Raw genomic sequence first — 23,316 nt, forward strand, 5'->3', positions numbered from 1 at the left:
GGGATTAATTATAGAAGCTGGCAGACTATGCAAATAAACCTTAAATTGAATTTATTTATTTTAAAGAGTGTGGGGATTCTAACACATCTGGAAATGGGACCAATTTTATGGAGTATGCTATACTGTTCTGGTGACACATTTTAACATATAAATTTGCTCGGTAATGACCATTTTCTGTTAATCATGAAATTATCTGATTGTAATTAAACTAAGTATTTATACCAAAAATTAGTGTTCAAAGATTAGATGGTCTGGTGAGTTGGAAAGTGTCGTTCTTTAATTTCTCAGCTTTCCTGGAAATACCAAGCTGCACCAGGCCATCTGTGCTGGGAAAGATGTGCATGAAGTATTAAATATTTTCCAACAGATAATCACAATGATTCATGAGATATTAACCGCTAATATACCAGTGAAGAATTCTGTCTTGTCCTGTCCGCTCACACACGCATATACCACAAGGGTTTGAAATCTTTATTGAGGCTTCACCAATCCAAAATAGTATTCCTCACACAGGAATCAGGGCAAGACCCAATGAGTCCAGTTTCCCAAGTCAGAAAAATACAGAACAAGTCCAGCAAAGGCAAATCCACAGTCCAAAACACAAATCTCTAACCCTACCTCCCTATTTATTTACTCCCCATCTCACCCCACTGGATTCCTGTAGGCCTTGGGCCTGCTTCCCCATTGGGTTTCCATAGCCTTGGGCCTGCTTCTGTGTGGGTGCCACATCTTACTCCCATCATTGCTTGCACACTTACCATTTGGAGATCTCTGGAATTCCAGAGCTTGTGCTGGGGAAGGTGAATAGGCCACTCCATTCCTTGCCATCTGTAGACTGTATGCTTCTATCCCAGAACTGGATCCCATGTGGCCTATAGGGAAGCAGATGCTGTTTTCAGAGCAATTGCAATGAATTCTATGACTGTACCACATGACCTGCAGGGATGCTGAGGAATGAAACAGACTGTTCTCCTTCCCCAACATACAAAAGGTTGCCAGAACTTTATAAAAACATGTCTTATTTTAGTCTTGATCAAATAAGCCAACTTTACATTCCTTTCCTTTTACTTCTGAAAAATTTTAATCTATAATTTATCTAAATGTTATTCTTGGATTTTATTTTTCTCCAATTCTTCTTTGTCCTATTTTAAAAGCTTCTTTGAGTCTTTAACAAGTTTTACTGTAACTCCAGTAAAAAGACATAATCCAGGTTACTCTCTTGGTTTATCATTTGTATTTCCTCTTTAATCTTTAAAACTTCAGGCAGCTTCTTTTGTATATCCAGTAAACAATCCTTATCTAGGTCATTCTCTTAGTCTGTCACATGTATTTCCACTTTAAATGCCTTATCTGTCTTGTGATCCCATCTTTTTATTCAGTGTTTCTAATTATATATTGCTTCTGCATCATACAAGATTTGTTTTACATCTGTGATTTCTTCATTAGCATATTTTGAATATACCGTAGTTTAGTCATTCTTGATATTGTTAATATTGTGGCTACTAATTTCTGCCCCTTCTTTGAAAATCTCCTTTAATATTTCAAATGTGATAGCATTTTGTGCTATTTTGAAATTCCAATACTAATTGAAACCAAAATCAGGTTTGCATTTATTTTCTTTTTGTTTGGAATCTTTAGTCCCCTGAAGTGTGAAATTTAAATGGTAAACTCTCTAATCTCTGTTATGATTTACAGTATATAAAATAATTTTTGTTCCCACAAAAAGCCACTTATTTTATATAGTTAGTTCCAAAAGCTTGTAGTAAAAGTCTTAGTGTTCTAAATTTGTCTGGACCCTGAATTAATTTAGAACTTTCTTAGTTCAAAATGTTATTTAGCTTTTTGCCATTTTTTCAATTTCCTTATTTCTTAAACTTGTAGTTAATTTTTCTTTTGTTAGAAATGAAGATAGACTCAACAAATGGCTTTTCAATCTTTGTTGTTCCAAAGATCTCTAATAGCTTTAAGATGGTTACATAAGCAATTTCAGAAGGTTAGGTTAGAAAAAGAGATTAGCAAACCTAGTGTTCTTTAAATGGCTCGGCTGCTGTTGTGAGCTTAATAACTGATCCCTTCATCCTTGTACTCAAATCTGTGGGAGACCACTATCCTGTGGACACATATGAGCAATCTGTGGAGAAGTTCCAAAGTTCCAGTTGACTCACTAGACTAGTCTACTCACCGATTCTACATTCTTTGCTGCAATTATCATCTTCGCTCTTCTAGAGACATATTTAGCTCACTATGCATCCCCCAATCAGCTAACAAATTCATTTCAATTTGCTTTATGCTGATAGTAAAAGTCTCCAAAAGTCAAGTGGGTTTCAGATGCAGCCTTTGGGTCTTTGCACGTTTATTACAAAAACTTATGAGATGATTATGAACTAGTCTATTTTAAAAAATAAATTATTAAGCAAGTTTTTTTAAACATAAAAGTTTGTCTATATTCAGGAAAACTTGCTAATCTTATACATTGTCTATAACAAATAGGCAAATGTAAATGATTAATATTTGAACAGTTGCCTCCCCATAGCAACAACTGCACAAATCTTAGCTGTTTTCCAGATTATTCAGCCAAAAGGGGGAAGGTTTCTCCATTTCCGACCAGACAAGATAGTTTAACAGCAAGGGGGATATTAAGTTTGAGCACCAAGCTGTGTAAATTGGTAGAGCAATAAGACATGCAAAACAGATTCAATATCTTTCAACTAGCAAGGACATAATCTCTCTTGGATTGGAACATTGTTATATCTTCCTTCTATAATATAGATGGCTCTATTTTAAATTTCACCAGGAATGGGGGAAGTACCTAGTGCAGTATATATGAAATTTGATTATATAATTAGGGGAAAATGAACAGTGTTTTACCCAAACTATCCCCAAAATGCAAAGAGATTGTGATCCAGTTTCTGTGAAGGCCATCTCAGGAAATCATTGTTTCAAGTAAGTTGGCCCTCTCAAACTCCCAACTGTTGGAGAATATCTTATTTATCTAGCATCATGCTCAGTGCCTTATTTCCAAGAGAAAGAGAAAATATCCAAAGTAGTCAGGGAGGTCAAAGAGCCCTCATCATATTTCACTGTTGCCACAAAAATTTGCCATATTATGAACCTTTATAAAGGTATATCCTATTTCCAGTCATAACATAGAATTGGATATAACCCAAAGAATTCAGGATATACTGTTTATTTTTTAAAAATTGATTGGACTGCTTCAAGAGGGATCTTGGGCTTTTATAAAAGCAAATCTGGGAACCATAAAACACTTTGGATATATATGTTTATAGCAATAGGTATATTGCTGTTACCTCTGCTGCCTGGAAAACACACAGTTCTGTCAATAATCCTATGAGCCTAATCCATGGCAGCTTTTGATTGTTCTGTCCAGAAACAAATGGCTGAAAGGTACAGTAATTCCTAAATATTTAAAGACTTTGGTTTGTTCGGTTATGATGTTATTTATGTAATAGTGATAAGTATAACTGGAAAGCCTATTGATGAAGATTAGCAATTTCTCTGAGAATTTATTCTTTGCTCTATCTCTTGCTTTAGTTTTATGGGAAGAGCTGGTTCAATAAAGCTAAATTAAACTAAGCAAAAATGTTCCTTTCAATGATAATTGTCCTGAGCTTTGGCTCCTTCCCTTATAGTTAGAGCATGGACTACAATGACATTTGGCCTTTCAAGTGAACTCTGGAAGTAGAGCACATGTCACAATCTTGTTTTGTACCACTCAGATTTATTTAGATGAGATGGATGGTGTAGAAATTTAATAAATAAATGAATAAAAGTCTATTGCATTTTGTGTCTTGCCTTGCATTTTTTTGAATTTAACTGAACTTGATTATGAACTGTATTAAGAATGTATGTATTTGTTTTCTTAAAAAACAATAAATTAGAAGTCATCGACGGAGGGATCAGACATTTTTATCAATCCTTGAGCTTGTGAATATGCAGATGTTTTGACAGATTGCTGGTGCATTCAAATACCTACTAAAGATTACTTATTACTTTGTTTATTTTTATATTAGGTTTTTTATCATGCCTTATTTTTGTCTAAAAAAGAATTCAAGGTGGTGAACATACATAATAATTTTTCTTCTTCCTGTTTTCGCCACAACAACAACCCTGTGAGGTAGATTGGGCTGGAAAAGAGAGCTTAGTCAGCTTTCATGCCTAAAGTGGGACTAGAACTCACAATATCTTGGTTTCTAGGACAGCACTTACACAAAACTGGCTTTTTTTCCTGGTCTGGTAAAGAGAATGACTTGATATGTATTTGTATGCCATGTTACTTAATTAGTTTTCTTTCAAGGTTCTGGTTGGGAATGAGACCATGTATGGCATCTGGAGTAGTTTTCTAACCCTGGCTCTACTCTAGCTTTCCTCACCAGGGGATTCTCAGTCAATGTACCATGATAAGAAAATCTAGCATAGTGAGAGCATTTTTGGAAGAAAGCAAATAGAAAGGCTTCAGAGGGAAAGCTGTTCTTTTAAATACAAGGATTATTTGAGCTCTGGGAAAAGTAATTGGCAATGTGGGGTGGCAAACAGAAAAACTAGCTTAGCAGGATTGTAGAGTACAGCCTGATAGAAGAACCAACTGTAGAGTTGCCTGCAGAGAAAACTAGTAATTTAGCAATCTTACTGTGTGTAAAGAACTATAGATAATAAAAACAGAGTGTAACTTACAGAGAAGTGTTTATGTTTTGCATGCAGGTTCTAATTTTAAATATTAGGGAAAATAAAGAGTAAGAGAAGATTGTTAATCTAAAGACTAGTTTGAAAAAAAATGACAAGAATAAAACCTTTTCTTCTTAGCTGTCTGCTGAAACAGAATATACTGAAAGCTCTCCAGAGGAGGGGTAAGGCCAAGAAAAGAAAAGGATTCTTTCAATAGTATTGCTTTATTCTTAGAATTTGATCATTAAAATGAATTAAGAGATGGCGTCAAAATATATTTAGGAAAACAGTTTTAAAATGGAAAGCAGAGGAGAAAAAGGAATGTATGCTGGCTCATAGATATTTTGATGCCAAGTGTTTCTTTGATAATAATTGTTGAAAATTGATGACACATTTCCTTCCATTTTGAGGTGAGACATAGAAGAAAACTACTATACAGGCTGAAAAGGCAATGAAAAACAAAGGACCTTCCCCAAACTTCCTCCAGATCTAGTTCATCCTATATTAGCACAGTGTTGGTCACATGCTGTGGGTCAATTTAAGGAAATGTTTGCTGATACAGAAGAGATTGTTTAGAATGACAGTAGAAAAACAGATGTGAACAATCTGCAATTGAAATGTTGTTGGAAAATGTTGACTGTTCTGAAAGAAGACAGTGATAATTAGTTTCATGCCCTTGACATGAAAATTGCCAGGATGTGTTGATACTGTTGCCTGAAGTCAAGCTCAGTACAGTCCTGACTTGACTCTGCTTATCCTTACCATATACTTGTGGTCCTTCAAAAGGAAGAAGAACGTAAGCATATTACCTCCAACAATCTGGGTCCTCATTTTACTGACCTCGGAAAGATGGAAAGCTGAGTCAGTATTGAGCCCCATCAGGATCTAACTTCAGACTGTGAAGTTAGCCTACAGTGCTGCATTCTAACCAGTGTGCCACTGTTTTGTTTTATTTTTGAACAATGTCATTTTTATAAAAACAAAACAAAACATGTTAATATAATATGATTTTTTAGTCTCTCTTTATTTTTTTCTTCAAATAAAAAACTTAAGCTAATAAAAACAAACAAAAAAGTAATGGTGTGTCCCACTTTTCTTTCTATTTGCAAGGAGGATTTTATGAAGAATTACTCCTTTTAAAGGACTTGGTCTATTCATTGGCTGAGCTTATATTTCTCCTGCTTCAATATTCTTGAGTCAGATCAGGGGTGGGTTCTACTTACCTTTACTACTGGTTTGCATCATGCCCATGCTTCTATACATGCACAGATCACTTCTGATGACGTGGGCAGAGCCTCCCGCCGGTTTTACTACCGGTTCTTGCTAACCGGTCTGAACCAGGGTCAACCCACCACTGAGTCAGATGGTGGATTATCATATTCAAAGGAGCATTTCTTCCTATTCTTGGGTCCAAAAAAATGTCTCCAGGTTCAGGTTCAGGTTCAGAAGTATTAAATTTAGTTTCAAGGGAAAAAAATAGAATGGAAGGAATGTTATTGTACTTTACATCTGCAGCTCCTGCATATCCCCAACAGCTGACCTGAGCATTGCGGTATGTGCTTATATAGGTTGGAAAATAGAATGAAACCAGCAAGTGAGGGTTTGAAAAATTATCACCCCTTCTTCCATTATGATTATGGAAGTGGTTGCCCTTTTAAGTAGAAAGGCAATTTTGTAAGAACCTGGTGGGAGTAGTTATAGAAAACTGCTATAGGCAGTTCTTCTGCATTCTGACTGTGTTGTGGGGAGAAAAAAAATGTCAAATTGCATTGTTAAAGTTACCTTGGCTTGCATCTGTCTGCAAATCTCATGCTAATTGGGGTGGCATGTGATTCCCACCATTCCAATTCTTGTAACTATATTCTGCAGTTAATGTCTTGTACCAATATTTCTATGGAGTAGAATGTCCAAGCTGAAACTCAAGATTATTCTGGGATAAATACAAATAAGATAAAAATAAGAATACATGTTATATTAATTTTTGTTTGAAAGTTCTGTATCTCAGCTCTTATGGTATTTTTGCTCCAACAAATTCTTAATTATTATAATGCTTAAACCCAAAGGACATTGCCAGATTTAAAATGTTAGGAATGATACTATTGAAGATTATAGTTAAATCCAAATATATTAAAGCCATGGGCATCTATAGAATCTTGCAGCTGTTGTAAAAATGATGAAAGGAGCATCATCCTGTCCTTTTCATATGGGTGAGATGCATTATTGTCCCCCAAAAGACCAACCACAACAGTGCAAAGTTGCTTTTGTCATTCTATTGTCAAACTTGACAAGCTTTGCATTGCTGCACAAGTGCCAGTAATCGGTCTAATTGCTGTTATTCCTAGGGTTCCTGCATGCTGAAAAGACAAAGGTTGATTTTTTTCTCCCTGTTAATATTCTTAGAATTTATTCAATAAAATAAATACAATCCTTTTTAGCCATTATACCTTGCTGTATACAGAATCTATTGACTCCTGGTTGCTACCTGGTGCCAACAGAAACTAAGAACCAAGAGTTATATCATACATGTAAGTGGTTTCTATGGTGCCTCACTATTCTTAACACACATGTGTGCAAATTAATGAGTTCTCAAGGACTAATATTTTAACACTTTATGGTGTTAAAACAGTATCAACACCAAAAATAAAAGTGTGATAGCATTTTGGGCTTTTCATGTGGCTAAAAAAGATGCAATAACAGGCAATTGAAAGAAGAGGGAATTTGGCAGGGGTTTTTTTGGGGAGGAAACATTATGAATAGGTAGGTTAACTACAGGAACTGTGGGGGAGAGTGATCATGTCATACTTGAACTCCCTATAATGGAACCACAGATAACTGAACCAAGTCAGACTAGTGTTTTAGACTTTAAAAGAGTTGACTTCAAAAAACTTAGAAAGAAATTATGAAGGATTCCATGGATGGAAATTCAAAAAGGAAAAACAATTCAAGATGCTTGGGAAACTTTGAATAACGAGGTAATGAAGGCCCAAGCAAAAACAATATTGTTATGATTGTCAGCCATTCAATTGTGTCTGTCCTTTGGTCACTCTATGAATCAGTACACTCCATGCCCCTCTGTCTTGTCTCCTTCAGATATACAGAGAAACAAAAACAGGATACCAGATGAGACCAGCATGGTTGCACAAAGGACTTTCCAACAATTTGAGGGACAGATAAATATAAAAAAATGGAAAACAACACACAACTAAAACAAAATACCAGCAAATAGCCTGAATCTGCAAGAAAGGAGTTGGGAAAGCTAAGGCCCATAATGAGCTAAGATTGGCAACTGATGCCAATAATGATAACAAAATTGTTTATTTCAATATGTAAGGAACAAGAAGAAACTCAATGAAATGATAGGTCCAGTAATGGGAGAAGATGGCAAGAAGGTGACAGACAGTACGGAGAAAACAGGACTGCTTAAGAAGCAGATTTCTTCTTAAGAAATTGCTTCTTTGCATCTGTTTGTACACAAAAGAAAGAAAAAGCCCAGCCTAACAAAAGCAACACCAAGGAAGATAAAAGAGGTATGCAAGTCAAAATAGGCAAAGAATTAGTAAGAGAATACCTATTTACCATTCAGAGGCTACAGCAGGCAAGGAACATCTCCTAGTTTCTACCAGCTGACGTTCCTTGATTGATGGATCTGCACAATGCCCAACGTGCCTGTCCAAATTGGATAAGTAGAAACAACTGGGAGAATACTGTTCTTATCCAATTGGCCCCAAGCCATGAAAGGCTTAAAAGTTATTAACAACTTTAGTTGATAGATAGTATCTAGAAAACTGGATAAACAATAAGCTAGTTTGTTTGATCCCATGCATCTATGCTACTGTAATGAAATTCTATTCCTGTTCTCCAGAATATTTGTATATTGGGTTGATAAATGTATGTTTGGGCAGTTGGAGAAAAAAAAACATTGGTCCTCTGAACAATTGTAATGATGATAGCACATGCTCGTGGTACCCCCGCGCTCCCCCCACTTTTGGCACGCGAGGGCACAGTGGGCCAGTAGGCCCTTTTTTGCCCTCCCCAGGCTCCAGAGGCTTTCTAGGAACCTGGGGAAGCCGGAAACTGCCCGTTTCATGACTTCCGGTGCGACCAGAAGGCCTGAAAATCAGCTGGTCAGTGCATGCATGCATGCTGGAGCTGAGTTAGGGTAACACTCATGTGCCCACAGTTATGGCTCCGCGTGCCACCTGTGGCATGCGTGCCATAGGTTCGCCATCACGGATTTACAATATAAGATATTTTCCCCAACAGTCGGGATTTTACTGACCTCGAACAGATGGAAGGCTGAGTCAATCTTGAGCCCCCTCAGGGTCGGACTCCTGGCTATGGACAGAGTTTGTCTGCAGTACTGCTCCTAATGGTGAGAATATATAGGGAGAAAAGAAGGAAATGCATTAGAACATGTAAAACCAACAGAAATATCAAATGAAGTATGTAATAAGTAGTTCAACATTTTTCAAGAATTTTTCCTTATGTCATTGTGTCCTATATACTGAGAACAGTCATTATTGTGCTACTTGTAATGTAGGACAAAATGTCCCTGGGAAGAACTTGGTAAAATGTGTTGGCCCTAATGAATAAGCAGTGTATTTTCAGCACACCAAGACACAGTTATTTTCTCATGCATTCCATGTATAACTTTCAATTATAATTATTTTTCAATTGTTAAAAACATTAAAATCATAACACAGAATAGCAGAAATATATTTTTTGTGTTTTTAAGAACAGTCTATAAGAGAACTAACACAAATATTGCTGTCTCAGGATTCAAAGATAATTACCCTGATGTTCTTTGTGAGGTATTCTCATAAAAGTGTATTCAATGGCAATCTAAGTGGTTTGACAATTTATTTAAAAAAACACCCACACAGTAGTCTTCCCAATTTGTTAGCTTCTTGGTATGATAGATGACATCTTAAACAATATACAATAGGTAAGAGTGCCAAGCCAATCTAGACAAGACTCCCTATCTTAGCTTCCCTGAAAATCTGAGGAATAGAATAACATAATTTATTTTATATCTTAAACAGCTAAACTCCCCTAAGTACAAAAGTCCTTCATTGTGGTTCTCTTTGGCTTTGTTAAAATGAAGGAACAGCAAGATTCTCCCAAATTATCTGTGTCACTGCCATTTTAGACAATTTGAAACCATTGAGCATATTCCCTTCTGCTCATTTTTAAAGATATCTGCAGAATTCTTATTCTCCAACTATTCATCCAGGACAGCACGGTGGCTCAGTGATTAAGACACTGGGCTTGTGGGCTGGAGAACCGGCAGTCTAGGTTTGAGATCTAAGCATCATGTGACAGAGTGAGCTCCTGTCCTTGTTCCAGCTCCTGCCAACCTAGCAGTTTGAAAGTATGCAAATGTGAGTAGATAAATAGGTACCACTTCGATGGGAAGGTTGCAGTGTTCATGACATCATGCTGGCTACATGACTGCAGAAATGTCTTTGGACAGTGCTGGCTCAATGGACTTGAAACAGCACTGCCCTCTATAATTGACAAGCAAAGTCAATTGGGAAGCTAGATTAGTTTAACAGCCGTTAAGCTGCAAAAGGCTAATTATTATTCCTCTGGAAACTGTTCCAATATTACATTTCTAAACCATTCAACTTTGTCAACAGTATCAGTTTTGTTTACTAATTTTCTTCTATGTCTCCTGCATAATCTTTTTATTGAAATGTAAATAATGAACCTGCTTCTTCACCTGGTTACCTTCCAGCTATGTTCTTTCACAGCTTTTGTTGTTAAAAGTTATTAGATCAACTAGGAATTTTGACCATTGTGGTCCAGCACACCTGAAAGATGCTTGGTTGGAAAAGGAAGTTCTAAGTAAAGCAGGTGGAGGCCACTTAGATATTTTAGCAGATTAATGTTTGTGACAAGACTGACATATCTTATTCTGTGGTACTAAGAATTCCATTATTGTTTGTGTTTCAGTTTGTTTCAGATCCATGTGCCAGCAACCCTTGTCACCATGGCAACTGCACTAGCAATGGGGATGGATATCTCTGTGCTTGTAATACTGGCTATGAAGGTACAAACTGTGAATATTCATTTTATGGTTCCCCAGTGTCTGGGTGGACAGAATCAGAGTTGCCAAGTGAAAATAGGCCAGGAGCAGCCACCATGGAACCGGACATTATCCTGCCACGAGCCCAAGCAACAGTGACACTACCGACATGGGAACCCAAGGAGGGGCAAAAACTTGTGGATCTGAAATGGGATGAAGTAGAAGTAAGATTTTTTTTAAAGCAAAATACGTACCATAAATTATTTCTGAATGAAATCCAGTAGCAGCTTTAGGAAAAGATTGTCTGTATGTGACCTTATGTGGAAAGCTGGAAGGATCAAGAAAAATAGCTAAGAATTCTGTTTGTGAAATTTGTGGTGCAAAGTGTAAATTACAAAATTATCTTAGAACTCAGTGTAAATTTTTAATATTTTTCTGAGAAGTAATTAATTTTAATGAATGCCACCAGCATTGTTGTTGATCACAGACCATATTTATTACTAAATACATTAATTATTTAATACTACCAAATGGACATTTAAGGGTATAGAGAAATTCTTTATTCTTTGGAATATTCTTTTCGTATTTTCCTCTTTTAGTTCTGCAATTTTTAAAAGTTTTCTCTTGATACTTGATTTTTACAACAAAAGATCACAGAAGAAAATGGGCTAGGAGTTAAGTAAGTTTGAAATGCATGCTGCCTACATAATTACTACTTTTGTATGGATTATATAGCACTATATTCAGTTCATTATTTGATTTTATCATATGGTAAAATATGATATTGAATCTTCATCAAAGTTCAGTTTAAGGGTTTAAGGGATTTTTCAAAAGAAAACTAAAGAATGAAATATATACTATACACACACACACACACACACACACACACACACACACAGTATATATATACACCGATGAGGCATGACCACAAACCAGAAGCCAGACCACAGCTGCATCATTAGCCACTTTAAACCCCTCTAATCCATACATGAAGCAAACTGACACCCACCATGAAGATGTGGCACGACCCCGAACGCGAAGCCAAACAACAGGAATGCAGCTCAACAGCTCAAATCCCCCTGCAACTCAGACTAACACGAGCACAACCAAGCCCCCACCTAAACAGAACACACCCCCAGCCAATCAGAGCATAGCAAACCCCCCATCCAATCAGAGCGCAGCCAAACTACCCAACCAATCAGAACACACCTCCACCCAATCAGAACACAGCCAAGCTCCCACCCAATCAGTTCACACCCCCACTGGCAGTTAAAAGGAAGAAACAGCTGCGATCACACATTGCTCCTAGAAGCACGAAGTCGAAAACACCAGCCTGAAGATGACGAATGAGACTTTGTCGAAACGTCGCCAAGACACTTCAAATTTTACGCGGGAAAAAACCCGAATAACCAAAGATATATATACACACACACACACACACACACACACACACACACACACACATATATATATGTATATATATGTATATTTTATATATATATATTTAAAATTTAGATACCCTATAACTCTGTGAATGTGACCTAAAAGCATTATGTTAGGGAAAAATGCTTTAATTTGATCATTTATTTTGCAAGATTGATTTTTACACTCTTTAAAATCTATTGAAAATATTAATTACGTCCCTTTCTGGACCAGGACTTCTTGCGCACAGTCACTCATGCCCTCGTCACTTCCCGCCTGGATTACTGTAATGCTCTCTACATGGGGCTCCCCTTGAAGAGCACCCGGAAGCTCCAACTGGTCCAGAATGCAGCCGCACGGGTGATTGTGGGAACGACATGGCGCTGCCATGTAACACCTCTCCTGCGCGAGCTGCACTGGTTTCCGGTGGTCTTCTGGTGCGATTCAAGGTGCTGGTTACCATCTTCAGAGCGCTCCATGGCTTAGGACCTGGGTACTTACAAGACCGCCTGCTGCTACCAATAGCCTCCCACTGGCCAGTACGCTCCCACAGAGAGGGGTTCCTCTGGGTGCCGTCGGTCAAACAATGTCGACTGGCGACCCCCAGGGGGAGAGCCTTCTCTGTGGGGCACCTGCCCTCTGGAACGAACTGCCGCCCGGGATACGGAGGATTCCCGACTTGCGCACCTTTCGCCGTGCCCTCACGAATTTTTATTTCAACAAGCCGGGCTGGCCTAATTTTTAAAACTTTTTTAATTTTTTTAAATTCTAATACGGGTGTTTTATTTGAATATCTGGGCCAAATTATTTAATATGCTTTTAAATCGTTTTTAAATTTTATATTTGTGTGCTTTTACTTTTGGCTGTACACCGCCCTGAGTCCCTCGGGAGAAGGGACTATATAAATCGGAATAATAAAAATAATCATAATAAAATAATAATTAACTGATGCTATTTTATTTCTCATGTCCTACACGGAGAGAAAAGAAAATTATATTTTATATTAAGAAAGCGTAAGTTAGTATTTAAAATATCTCCTCCCATTTCTAAGAATTTGCTTTGTATTATTCATTTGTATGTAATAAGGCTTCTAGGACAATGTTAATGTTTTGAATTTTCTGTAATAAGAAAATTGGGCTGAACAGCCTAAAATCTGGGAATCCAAAAGAAAATAAAAAAATAAAAAAATGTTAAGAGCATTTGTAAAATAGGCAGGAAATACTCCCAAGGACAATTTAGGTAGTAGCTTATACATTTCACTGAGCTGCTGCTGAATTTGCAATCAATATACAAGACATATTAATAGCATACTTTGTTAATGCTTTTTAAAGAAGCGCTGCATGAAAATGAAACATTTTACCCACAAAAATAAACAAATACCTTATAGTATTGTTTTTTCTCCTTGGCAAGTAGTAATGGCTCTAACTTATATTGTGAAAAGTCTTTTCTCATAGGAAAAAATTAATAATTGGTCTTCATTTTGCTGGCATCAGGTGGCAAAGCATTGCTACCTATGATTTGTTTGTATTCCACACTACACAACAGTAAGATGCTGAGAGATGCTATCGGCTATCTTGCTGTGTGTTCCTGAAAGCCAATGAATTTTCATTACCTGCTTTTTTAAAGTATTGTGTTGCAATCTATTAGGAATCTAGGTTGCTACAATATGAAAAGCCCTTTGTGTTTTTCTTAAGAAAAGAAAACCAGACCCAAATCAATGTCTTTTCAAGCTGAGCCTTTTTGTTTGTGCATCTGTTGTTCTATAAAGCTTCAGAAAATAATTTTTCCAACATATATCCATCAAATACATTTCAGTTCTATTACATTTTAAAACCAGTTTTCGGGTTCTATTTAAAAACTGTTAGTTATATAGGATGTCTCATATTTATGCACACTCTTTATAGATAATCCCTGATGTAGCCTGTGGAAATGCCAGCTCCAATAATTCTGGTGGGGGTCGCCTAATATCTTTTGAAGTTCCACAAAATACTTCAATAAAGTAAGAAACTTCTGTTTTGCATTATTACAAAAAAGTTTTAAATAATGTTGGTTGTTTAATCCATCATTTGTGTATAAATGGAAAAGAATGGCAGGAACATAGTGTAAAAACCTTACAGTATCTTATGTCACAATTGATTCACCAATTTCTTTTTTTTCCTAAAAATGGCTTGTCAGTTTTCCAGTTGTCCAAATGTTCAAATTTTTATTGTTTCATTGGAATACACAAAAAGCTTATTTTTGTCACTGTTTCTCATGCATGGAGATAGGATAATTCAAGGTCTTTGAAAGAGATGCTTTGGTGCATGCAAGGGTCCATATGATCTCCCCCCGATCATTAAAGCAGTTTTGCTTTTTCTCCAAGATCACATGACTGCTTTCAATGTTGACTCTGCAGTCTTAGACTTCAAGTGCATGTACAATTTTTTTGCTTTGCCCTTTTCCACAATCTTGAAGGGAAAAGACAATGGGCAGCACATGCTTTGGTAGGAGTGGACTAGCCTTTTAGATATCAATGCTTCTTAATTAGTTGGAAAGTATGATAGTTTAAATCCAACCCAAAGAGAAATATTACAATAGATTAATTATAGAGTTTTTCCTCACTTGCAGATATTTATTGTTAGGGATCTTGGAGTTTTCAAGCAAAAGTAGTAGGGGTCAAGTTCCATGATACTTTACAGAAGAGGATACATTTATTATTTGTCATCAAAAAGAAATATTTATCTGGAAGGAAGATTTACCCTTTTGTATGCTTATTATCCCAAAGAGGTAACTTTGGAAGAGGCAACTTATGTTAGAAATCATGGTGGAAGTGGGACATAATGTTGAATTCCACATGAAAGTTGGTAACTAACATAAAATGGACATAATATATTTAAGAAGATTAAATTCTTGTTTTGAGTTCCCAACTCTTGTGTGTAGTAGTCTCACATTTGGAATAGTGTGTTTAAAAATATTTGGCTATTTAACTGAAGATGCAGTGAAAGAATAAGGGGAAAATATTCATTAGAAAGAATTATTCTTCATTTACAAAATTTCATTTTACTAAAAAAGCCAATTCTTCCCAATAATTATTTGGGAAGTGACATGAAACCCAAACCCAGTGTCATTAGTAGAAATATGGCTTTGACCTTGGCAAAATTAATATTTACAACATAGAGAAACAAAGCCAAGCCATAATTGCTTTTTTAGAAATATAAAAATGCTAAATATTTAATAGTTGTACTTGAGCCAAAATAATGTGATTAATTAGAGCTGCAATTTTAATCTACTGTGACTGATTGACTGGAGTTGCCCTCCAAGGTTACTGCTCTAGAAATGCGGGACTATTAAATTTTAGCTGCTGAGATAGCAGTTAATGGATTGGATGTGTATGCAGACATTTATAAGATTTATAATCTTTTCCCCTTGGGGTTAATGTCTTCAAAGTTACTTATTGATGAGAGATATATCTTTTTCTAAGCTTGACATGACTTCTCACCCTCCCCTCTCAGAATTTATATTTACGCAGCTTCCAGTTGTCTCTTCACTCATGTTTTTTACCCTGGCTTTTCCTTCATCTTTCTCTCAAGTTCCTGAGGCCAATCTCTTCTTGGTCTATTTATACTTTAAAAATATTCAAGATGGCTCTCTGTTTCTCAGCCAAATTTTGATTGTTTCTTCTATCATTCTCATATTCTTTGGCCTTCCCATCCTAGTGCCTGTGGCAGTCGCCAGAATTCCTAGCCACTATGGGCAATGGCAGCTGTTCCAACATGTATAGAAATTGAGGATACCTACTGTAGAGGAATATTTATATATATAAAGCTACTATAACAAGGCAAAGTACTACATTTTAAAAAAAGCAGACAAAGGAGATAACAAGATTTGGCAAAGGCTAAGAGCAAAAAAGTTGAAGAAAGAGACAGAAGGGCTAATTCTGGATGTATAAGACCAAGCCTTAAGAACAAAGCAACAATTGAGAAGACAGCAGCAGACAGCAAGTGGTGCTTCTGCAAAGAAGCTGAAGAAACAGTGGCATGACAAAGTAGTAACAATGGTGCACTAAAAATCTGCAAGAAATACCATTTTCCTGCAAGCAAGAACTGGTGGGACCACAAAGTAGACAAAGTATTAGAAAATGAAAAAGCTAAAGTGCTCTGGGATTTTAGAATTCAAAAGACAAGCACTTTCCACATAAAACCCCAGACTTAAACATTGTTGATAAGAAAGACCAAAAAAAAAAAAAATCTGGATAGTGGATGTTGCAGTACCTGAAGAAAGCAGAATAGAAGAGAAAAAAACTAGAGAAAAATCACAAAATATCAAGACCTGCAAGTAGAAATAGAACAACTGTGGCAAAAGAAAGCAAAGATAACACCAATATTGCCTTGGGTGCAATCCCAAAACAACATGAGCACTATGTGAGCCCCCTTGGCATTGAGAAAATCACTACCAGACAATTGCAAAAGATTGATTTGGTACATCTTACATCCTATGATGGTATCTTTGATGCCATCAAACAACATCTGCCTATTTCATGTCCTTGGGAAGGGCACGATAGGCAGGAAAAAATGCCAAATCTACTCTTAACATCTGTCTGACTGTGTGACCAGCCATGACAATTGGACTAAAAATCAATTGGACCAAAATGTCAGAAATTTGCTGACTATTCACTATGAATTACATCCCTGTAGTGATAGAGTTATAGATTATATCTACCCTTTGAAAATGAAGGCAGAGATTTACTTCAAGTCAAACTGTCAAAGAAGAAAAGCATGTGATGGCTGTTTATGTAAAATACATCTAAGAACAAGAATTGATGCAAGTTAAAAATTGGAACTTATTAAGTGTACAGGAAATAAAACATGAATATTGAAATAATGTAATAGAAATATAAACCAAATGCTGGCAAGGAAAAGCATTAATGATAAATTTCTACAAAAAAATGAGGAGAAAGTAGATAAAAATAAAACCTGGCAATTCATTACAACTAGAACATTAAAAAACAACAACTGAAGCTTGATTTTGGTGCTCAAGAGCAAGTTGTTTGAACAAATGCAATCAAGACCAGAGTTGAAAAATCAAAAAATTCAAAATACAGATTATTCAAAGAAGCAAAAGAAACAATCATATACTCAGCTCGTACAAGAAGGTCAAACAAACTGTTTATAAACAATGACACAACATAGTCACCATGATGACTCATTGAAACATTTAAAAAAATTATCATGTGCCAATAATGAAAAATTAATGGGAACATAAGTTTGAAAGAGGAGTAAAAAATAAGCAGATTAAAATATTGTGGGATATCCTAATGGAAACTGATAAAGGCTTGGGACATAACTCATCAGATTTAACTGTGGTTGACAATAAGAGATTGTGGATAATTGATATGACAACACCAGGAATAGTACAATAGAAGAATTACTGAGGATCACAAAGAAGATCAAGTTATAGAGACATGTTTTTAATGTCATGAGTGATGTTACATTCTTATAGAAAATGTTTAAAACACTTGTTTTAATTATGATCTGCTTAATACTTTTATTTTTGTCTTTAGAATAAGGCAAGATGCCACTGCTTCCCTTATCCTGTTATGGAAGGTGACCACAGAAAGGTTTAAACAATGCTCACTTATAGATGCCACAAGCATTACTCTTCTCCAAGCAATGGGTGGACTTGTCCTAGCAGAGGAGATGCTGGAATTGGGAAACAACTATTTCATTGGTGAGTTTTGCTAATGTTGATTTTTATATTGATAAAGTATTTTTCTAATGTATTGAACAAATCATGTGCATATTTGGCATTAAATCAGAGTTGTTATAGTAAGTCATAATAGGAATAGGAATTTCTCTTTTGTATTACAGTAATGCACTATGAGTAGGAGTACTATGAGATATGATTTGTTTTTTTTGTAATGGAATATGTATATATGTAAGGCTTCCTTAAAAGATTACCCAGGAAAATGTAAAATGCTGGCAGGTGACATATGACCTTGATTCTGTGGGTATTGCATTGACTTTTAGGAGGCTTCAATGAACAGTTCAAAGAGATGATACAACTAATTAAAAAAACAACACTTTTCATTTTGCTAGATCCAGGAATGTGAGATTTTCACTAGCTCCTTTACTATAAAAATATTATTGCTTTGATGTAAATGACATTAGGATTAAAGTTCAGGAAGCTATATTATGTTTCTTCAGCTCAATCTATTGCTTCATGGGAAAAAGAAATCAGTTTATGTAATCCGGTTGATGTCATGGCACTACTGGACACAAAGAGCAGGGCTCCATGAACTTCAGAGGCTGAATCCGTTCATCGGAGGGCCCCATAAGGGGCTAAAGTCACCCTGTAGGGGTGACAAAGAGCGGAGGAGTACCCTGCAGGTTGCGGAGAGTGGCAGCTCTCCTGCTTGACTCAGGCTAAATCCCTCTCAGCCGACAATGAAGAAGAGTGGCAGCCATTATGGCTGCCATAAAGCTGGGGCAGCCGAAGAAACAAAGAATGTACTGAAGTGGTATGTGAATAGTGACTGGAACTGGGTGAGGTGACTTTTTTATTCTAAAACCAACCCTAAAGAAAATAAAGGGACTGGAAAAGGGACTCTTTGAAAAGTTTGTTTAAGCAGTGAACAATTACAGAGAGAAAAATTACAGACCCAAAAGAAAAGAAAAGGATATTAAGAAGAGAGCGCAAAACCTTTAAAAATATAGAAAGATTGGATCACTAGCTTTTATTGGCAATGAGGCATTTTAAAATGCTGTAACTACTTGTTAGAATTTTGATTATTTGTTTGAATAAACACAACGGAACTTCTAGAATTTATGCAACGTTGAAGTTAAATGGAAAGCACCATCTGCTGGTGAATGGAATTCATTATATTCCTTTAACCCTGGGAAAATACTGATAAGACAGAAGAGAAAGTGGAAACTATTGACTACTGGACTATGTGACTACTGGAGCTCAAATGGTGAAAATATGGAAGACATCTAAGTAAAGTGACTTTCAAATATCAGAAGTTAGGATTGAATTTATAGAGGGGATTTAAGAAGACATTTGGAAATTTTCCTGGATTACCTAAAGAGAGCTAAATTGACTATTCGTGGGATATAAAGAACTATATTACTGTATTCCTGGAGGAGCAATAAAAGGACTGACTAAATCGTTTCCAGTTCGACTGAGGGCAAAGATAATTGAGACTTTGGGGCAGTGATAGAACATTGAAAGACTACTGAGCGATATTTGAATTTATCAAAAAAAAGAAGGCAAGATGTTTTAGCAGGGGGAAATAAGCGGGTTGCAAAAAAAATTGGTGGTGATGTTCCAAAGCATTTATGATTCTATGACAAGGAATCACAGGGAGATAATGGATTTAATGAATAATATAAATGGGTAGCTAGAAAGTGCTTCACAAGGGATAATGAATAATGATAAAAAAGCCCAGGAAATAGAGGAGATAATAGAGAGACCAGGGGAAAAGATAGAATGGATAATTCAACAAACAAAACAAGAAGATAAGAAGGAGAACGTAATAAAAATTAGTGAAGCAATTCAGGGAAAATACATGCTAAAAGATCAAAAAAATATTTTGGATAAACAGAAAGATAGTTTTGAAAAGAAAATGGAGAGTTGGGCAGATCCTCTGGAGACTTGGCAGCAAAAGATAGTAGAGATACTTAAGTTAAACAGGAAAGATGTAGATCGAGAAGAAGACCTAAGGGAGGAATTTGGGAGGCAAGTCAAAAAACGAATAAGTATTGAAACATTAAAATGGGCAAGAGATAATGGATAGAGGAAATGTTTGGCATTATTAGGAGCTAGAATAGGGGCAGACACAACAAATAGGAGGAATAATATTATGCATATTTTTATATAATATATTAAAAGTAATAGCTAGATATAAAGTTTAGATGTTGAAAGATGATGACTTAATGAGAAGAGTCCTGGTGGCGTAGGCTAAAGCACTGTTATTAACAGTGTTATTAACACCAGCTGCCTGCAATTACTGCAAGTTCAAATCTCACCAGGCTCAAGGTTGACTCAGCCTTCCATCCTTTCTAAGGTAGGTAAAATGAGGACCCAGATTGTGGGGGCAATAAACTGACTTTGTATAAAATATACAAAAGTATGAAGGCTATTGCTTAACTCATTGAAGCCGCCCTGAGTCTCCGGACAAGGGCGGCTTATAAATCAAATTTTAAAAAAAATGATAGTGCCATTGTTATTAGAATGGGGATTAAAATGTTGAACAATTAAATAATGAAGGCCTATATTTTAACATAAATATGTATAATAACATTACAATTATATAAGTATGACTTAAATAACAAATAATATTAATATTATCACTACTACTTGTATTCAAAGAAACGATACCCAGATGCCTCACTATTCATGTATTGATATTCATGTATATTTAAAAAATAAAAAAAATATTTAAAAAAAAGATGTGAGGAACAGAAAAAGGCATTTGTTTTGTTTTGTTTTGTTTATATACATTAAATAATTGAGGCAGGTAGGTAAATATTGTTCTTATTAGCAGAATTTTTGCTTTTCTTAGCATAGCATCATAATATGTTTGTCCGTTTTTAGAGTTATGTTGGTGCAATAATTGATGTACTGAATTCTTAGTAATTTCAAATATAGTGTTAAAATGGCAGATATTTCAGTATACAGCATCTTCTTCTCTTAATTTGGAGTTAAAATATAAATTGGAAAGTTAGTCCATCTGCTTTAGATCATTTAGATCCACTTTAGATCATTACTAGCCAGAAGTAATAAACTATTGAGGTTGCTATTTATTGTTGTAGCATAATTTTTAGGAACAGCTTATAACAATTAGCCTCAGGAAACCAATAAAGAAAAGATCATTCTCATTGGGACCTGCCAGTTTTGGAATAATAGTATTTAATTTATTCTCTTTATTATGAAAGATAATTTGATATTTATTTTACTTCTTATTCAAGATATATTCTCCACCTTAAATATTAATGCAATGCAATTATACATTTTAAAACCTCTTCCATTTCATCATAAGTAAATGATAGAAAGTGTTTTTGCATATATAATTTATAAATATTGATGGATCCAAAAATCCACCATTATTTCAGTGTGATAGAGATATTTCAGTGTGTTAGAGAGTCATTAACAGTACTCGTTCTTAAAATACAACTTACACTATTTACTTCTTGTCATGGAGTTCAAAAGTATTTTTTTAGTAAATATTATTAGATAATAATGGTCTTAAGTAATTTTGTTACTAGAAAGGGGCTATCTTGCTAATTACTCCAGGTAGTAATGACCACAAATGCAAGGCCGCCTTTACTTACTTCTTCAAAGTGTTCTACTTCATGATCACTCTTAAAATAAATTTTGCATAAGAATGATGGTGTTTTCATTTCATTTCTGAGTATTCTCCTGTATGGTAATTATACATTCATCAACTCAATTTACTAATAATGAATTTCTCTAAACATTTACTTGCTGGTATAAGAGGTTAAGAGAGAGAGAGCATCAAAATTAATTTAGTCATTTGTAACTGTTCTAATGCTGTGACCTTGATATCTGATCAAAGTGGGTATAGATATGGATGCTAGAACTACTTTAAATTATAAGGGCCTTTGTACATGACTGTATATTTTATAACTCCAGTGATGTGCAAATGAATTATATATCTCTGGCCTATATCTAGCTGCTTTGAATCTCAGTTCATTTTTCAAAAGCATCTGACTATAGACTATGTAAAAGTAGAGACTCCTTTGAGTCCAGATAAGTTCTTGGTAACTCTGTAGATGTATCTGTTATTTCTATACTGGGTGGTTTACTACTTCCTTATCCCAGGATTTTTTCCAATTTTTCACTCTAGCCTGCATTTCTTCTATTCTTGTAGTACCCTATTCCGTAATTTACCAAACCTGAACTTGCGTAGCTTCTGAGCCTATATAAAGTCTGCTTAGTGCTGATTCCTGCTGAGGCACACAGAGGAAGTGAGAAACCAATCTTTGAATCACATAAAGCCAGAGGCCCACCTTTCCCAAACTGTATAATTAATGTGGTTTATCCATAGTTTTCATAGATAGATGAAAATATATAAAGAAGCAGTATTATCTTATCTGATTTTCAACTTCTGATAAGGGATTTATTTTTTCTTTGATATGGGTCATTGGATTAATTGTAAGTGCATTTTAACTACATTTCATTGTGCTTCTAGTGAAATTAGCACAGGTACACACACACACAAACACACACATGGATTCCAACTCTAGATTGACCCTCTTCTCCAATTTCTGTCATTTTCTCTCCTAAAGCTGTTGTGAACTACAGAGACAATATAAGCAAAAACAAAAAAACAACAATCTGTACAGTATAATATGGCTGATTTTCATATATCCTCTGTCTATGGCCACTCAGTAGCAGTTTAATGGAATTTAGGTGAGGAGAAGTATTAACTGCAGCCCTAACTCATTCCCCATCTCTGCCATTGTATCTGGCTATCTTAAATTCCCTTTTAAGGCATTGTATTCTATTTTTAAGAGTAATATATATGGCCTCTTTCTTCCAGGTTTTGTGAATGATTCTGTTTCCAAATGCATCGTGGCATTACGCTTGACAGTCATAGTAAAGGTCAGCATGTGTTTGCCTGGAGGAATCCAGTCTGATGGCTTTCAGTGTTCTGGGAAAGGCAAATGTATTACAAGAGCATCTGAGGTAAGAAAAAAGAAGGAATGTGGAGGGATATGAATATCCTAGTGTTGACTTGTTCATCTAAAGCTGATTGAGACAAAACAAAGAACTGCAAGGATCAATTGCCAGAGAAGAAGCAGTGCATGGTTTGGGAGAAACCAGCGAAAGGCAGTGTAAAGGGTAGGTAGATGGAAAAAATTGGTAGTTTGTAAGAGACACATTCATGAAGCATGCAACTGCCTGGATTGCATGATGAGCTGAAAGCTGCATATCTCCTCTGTGGATCATTAGAAGAGCTTTGTTCTAGCTTCAAAGCCAGCATTTGATTAATGCTCTGCAGCTTTTTAGAGATATTCTGGCATCCAATTCAGATCCCTGAACACAGTATGGTACCAGAGATGTCCAAAAGTTGTATTAAACTATAAATACAAATCAAATCAGATATAGTATTTGTCTTGGCTCTATCCACTATTCTTCAGAGCAGGGCTCTTGGTAAAGCAGCTCTCACCTTAGTAAATTCT

At 35.7% G+C, this 23,316-nt stretch overlaps 1 protein-coding gene across 1 annotated transcript in view; it reads left to right on the forward strand.

The window, feature by feature from the left end:
* Positions 1 to 23,316, forward strand: part of DNER (delta/notch like EGF repeat containing) — a 108,790-nt gene that overhangs the window by 46,235 nt on the left and 39,239 nt on the right. Inside the window, exons 2-5 of the mRNA XM_070945609.1 lie at positions 10,639 to 10,935; positions 14,038 to 14,132; positions 17,673 to 17,839; positions 22,674 to 22,819. Of these exons, the coding sequence (XP_070801710.1) occupies positions 10,639 to 10,935; positions 14,038 to 14,132; positions 17,673 to 17,839; positions 22,674 to 22,819 (705 nt within the window). The remainder of the gene's footprint in view (positions 1 to 10,638; positions 10,936 to 14,037; positions 14,133 to 17,672; positions 17,840 to 22,673; positions 22,820 to 23,316) is intronic.

The sequence above is a fragment of the Pituophis catenifer genome, unplaced genomic scaffold, assembly GCF_029215685.1.
Source record: "Pituophis catenifer annectens isolate HBS135680 unplaced genomic scaffold, rPitCat1.0.hap2 SCAF_6, whole genome shotgun sequence".
In the NCBI taxonomy this organism is placed as follows: Eukaryota; Metazoa; Chordata; class Lepidosauria; order Squamata; family Colubridae; genus Pituophis; species Pituophis catenifer.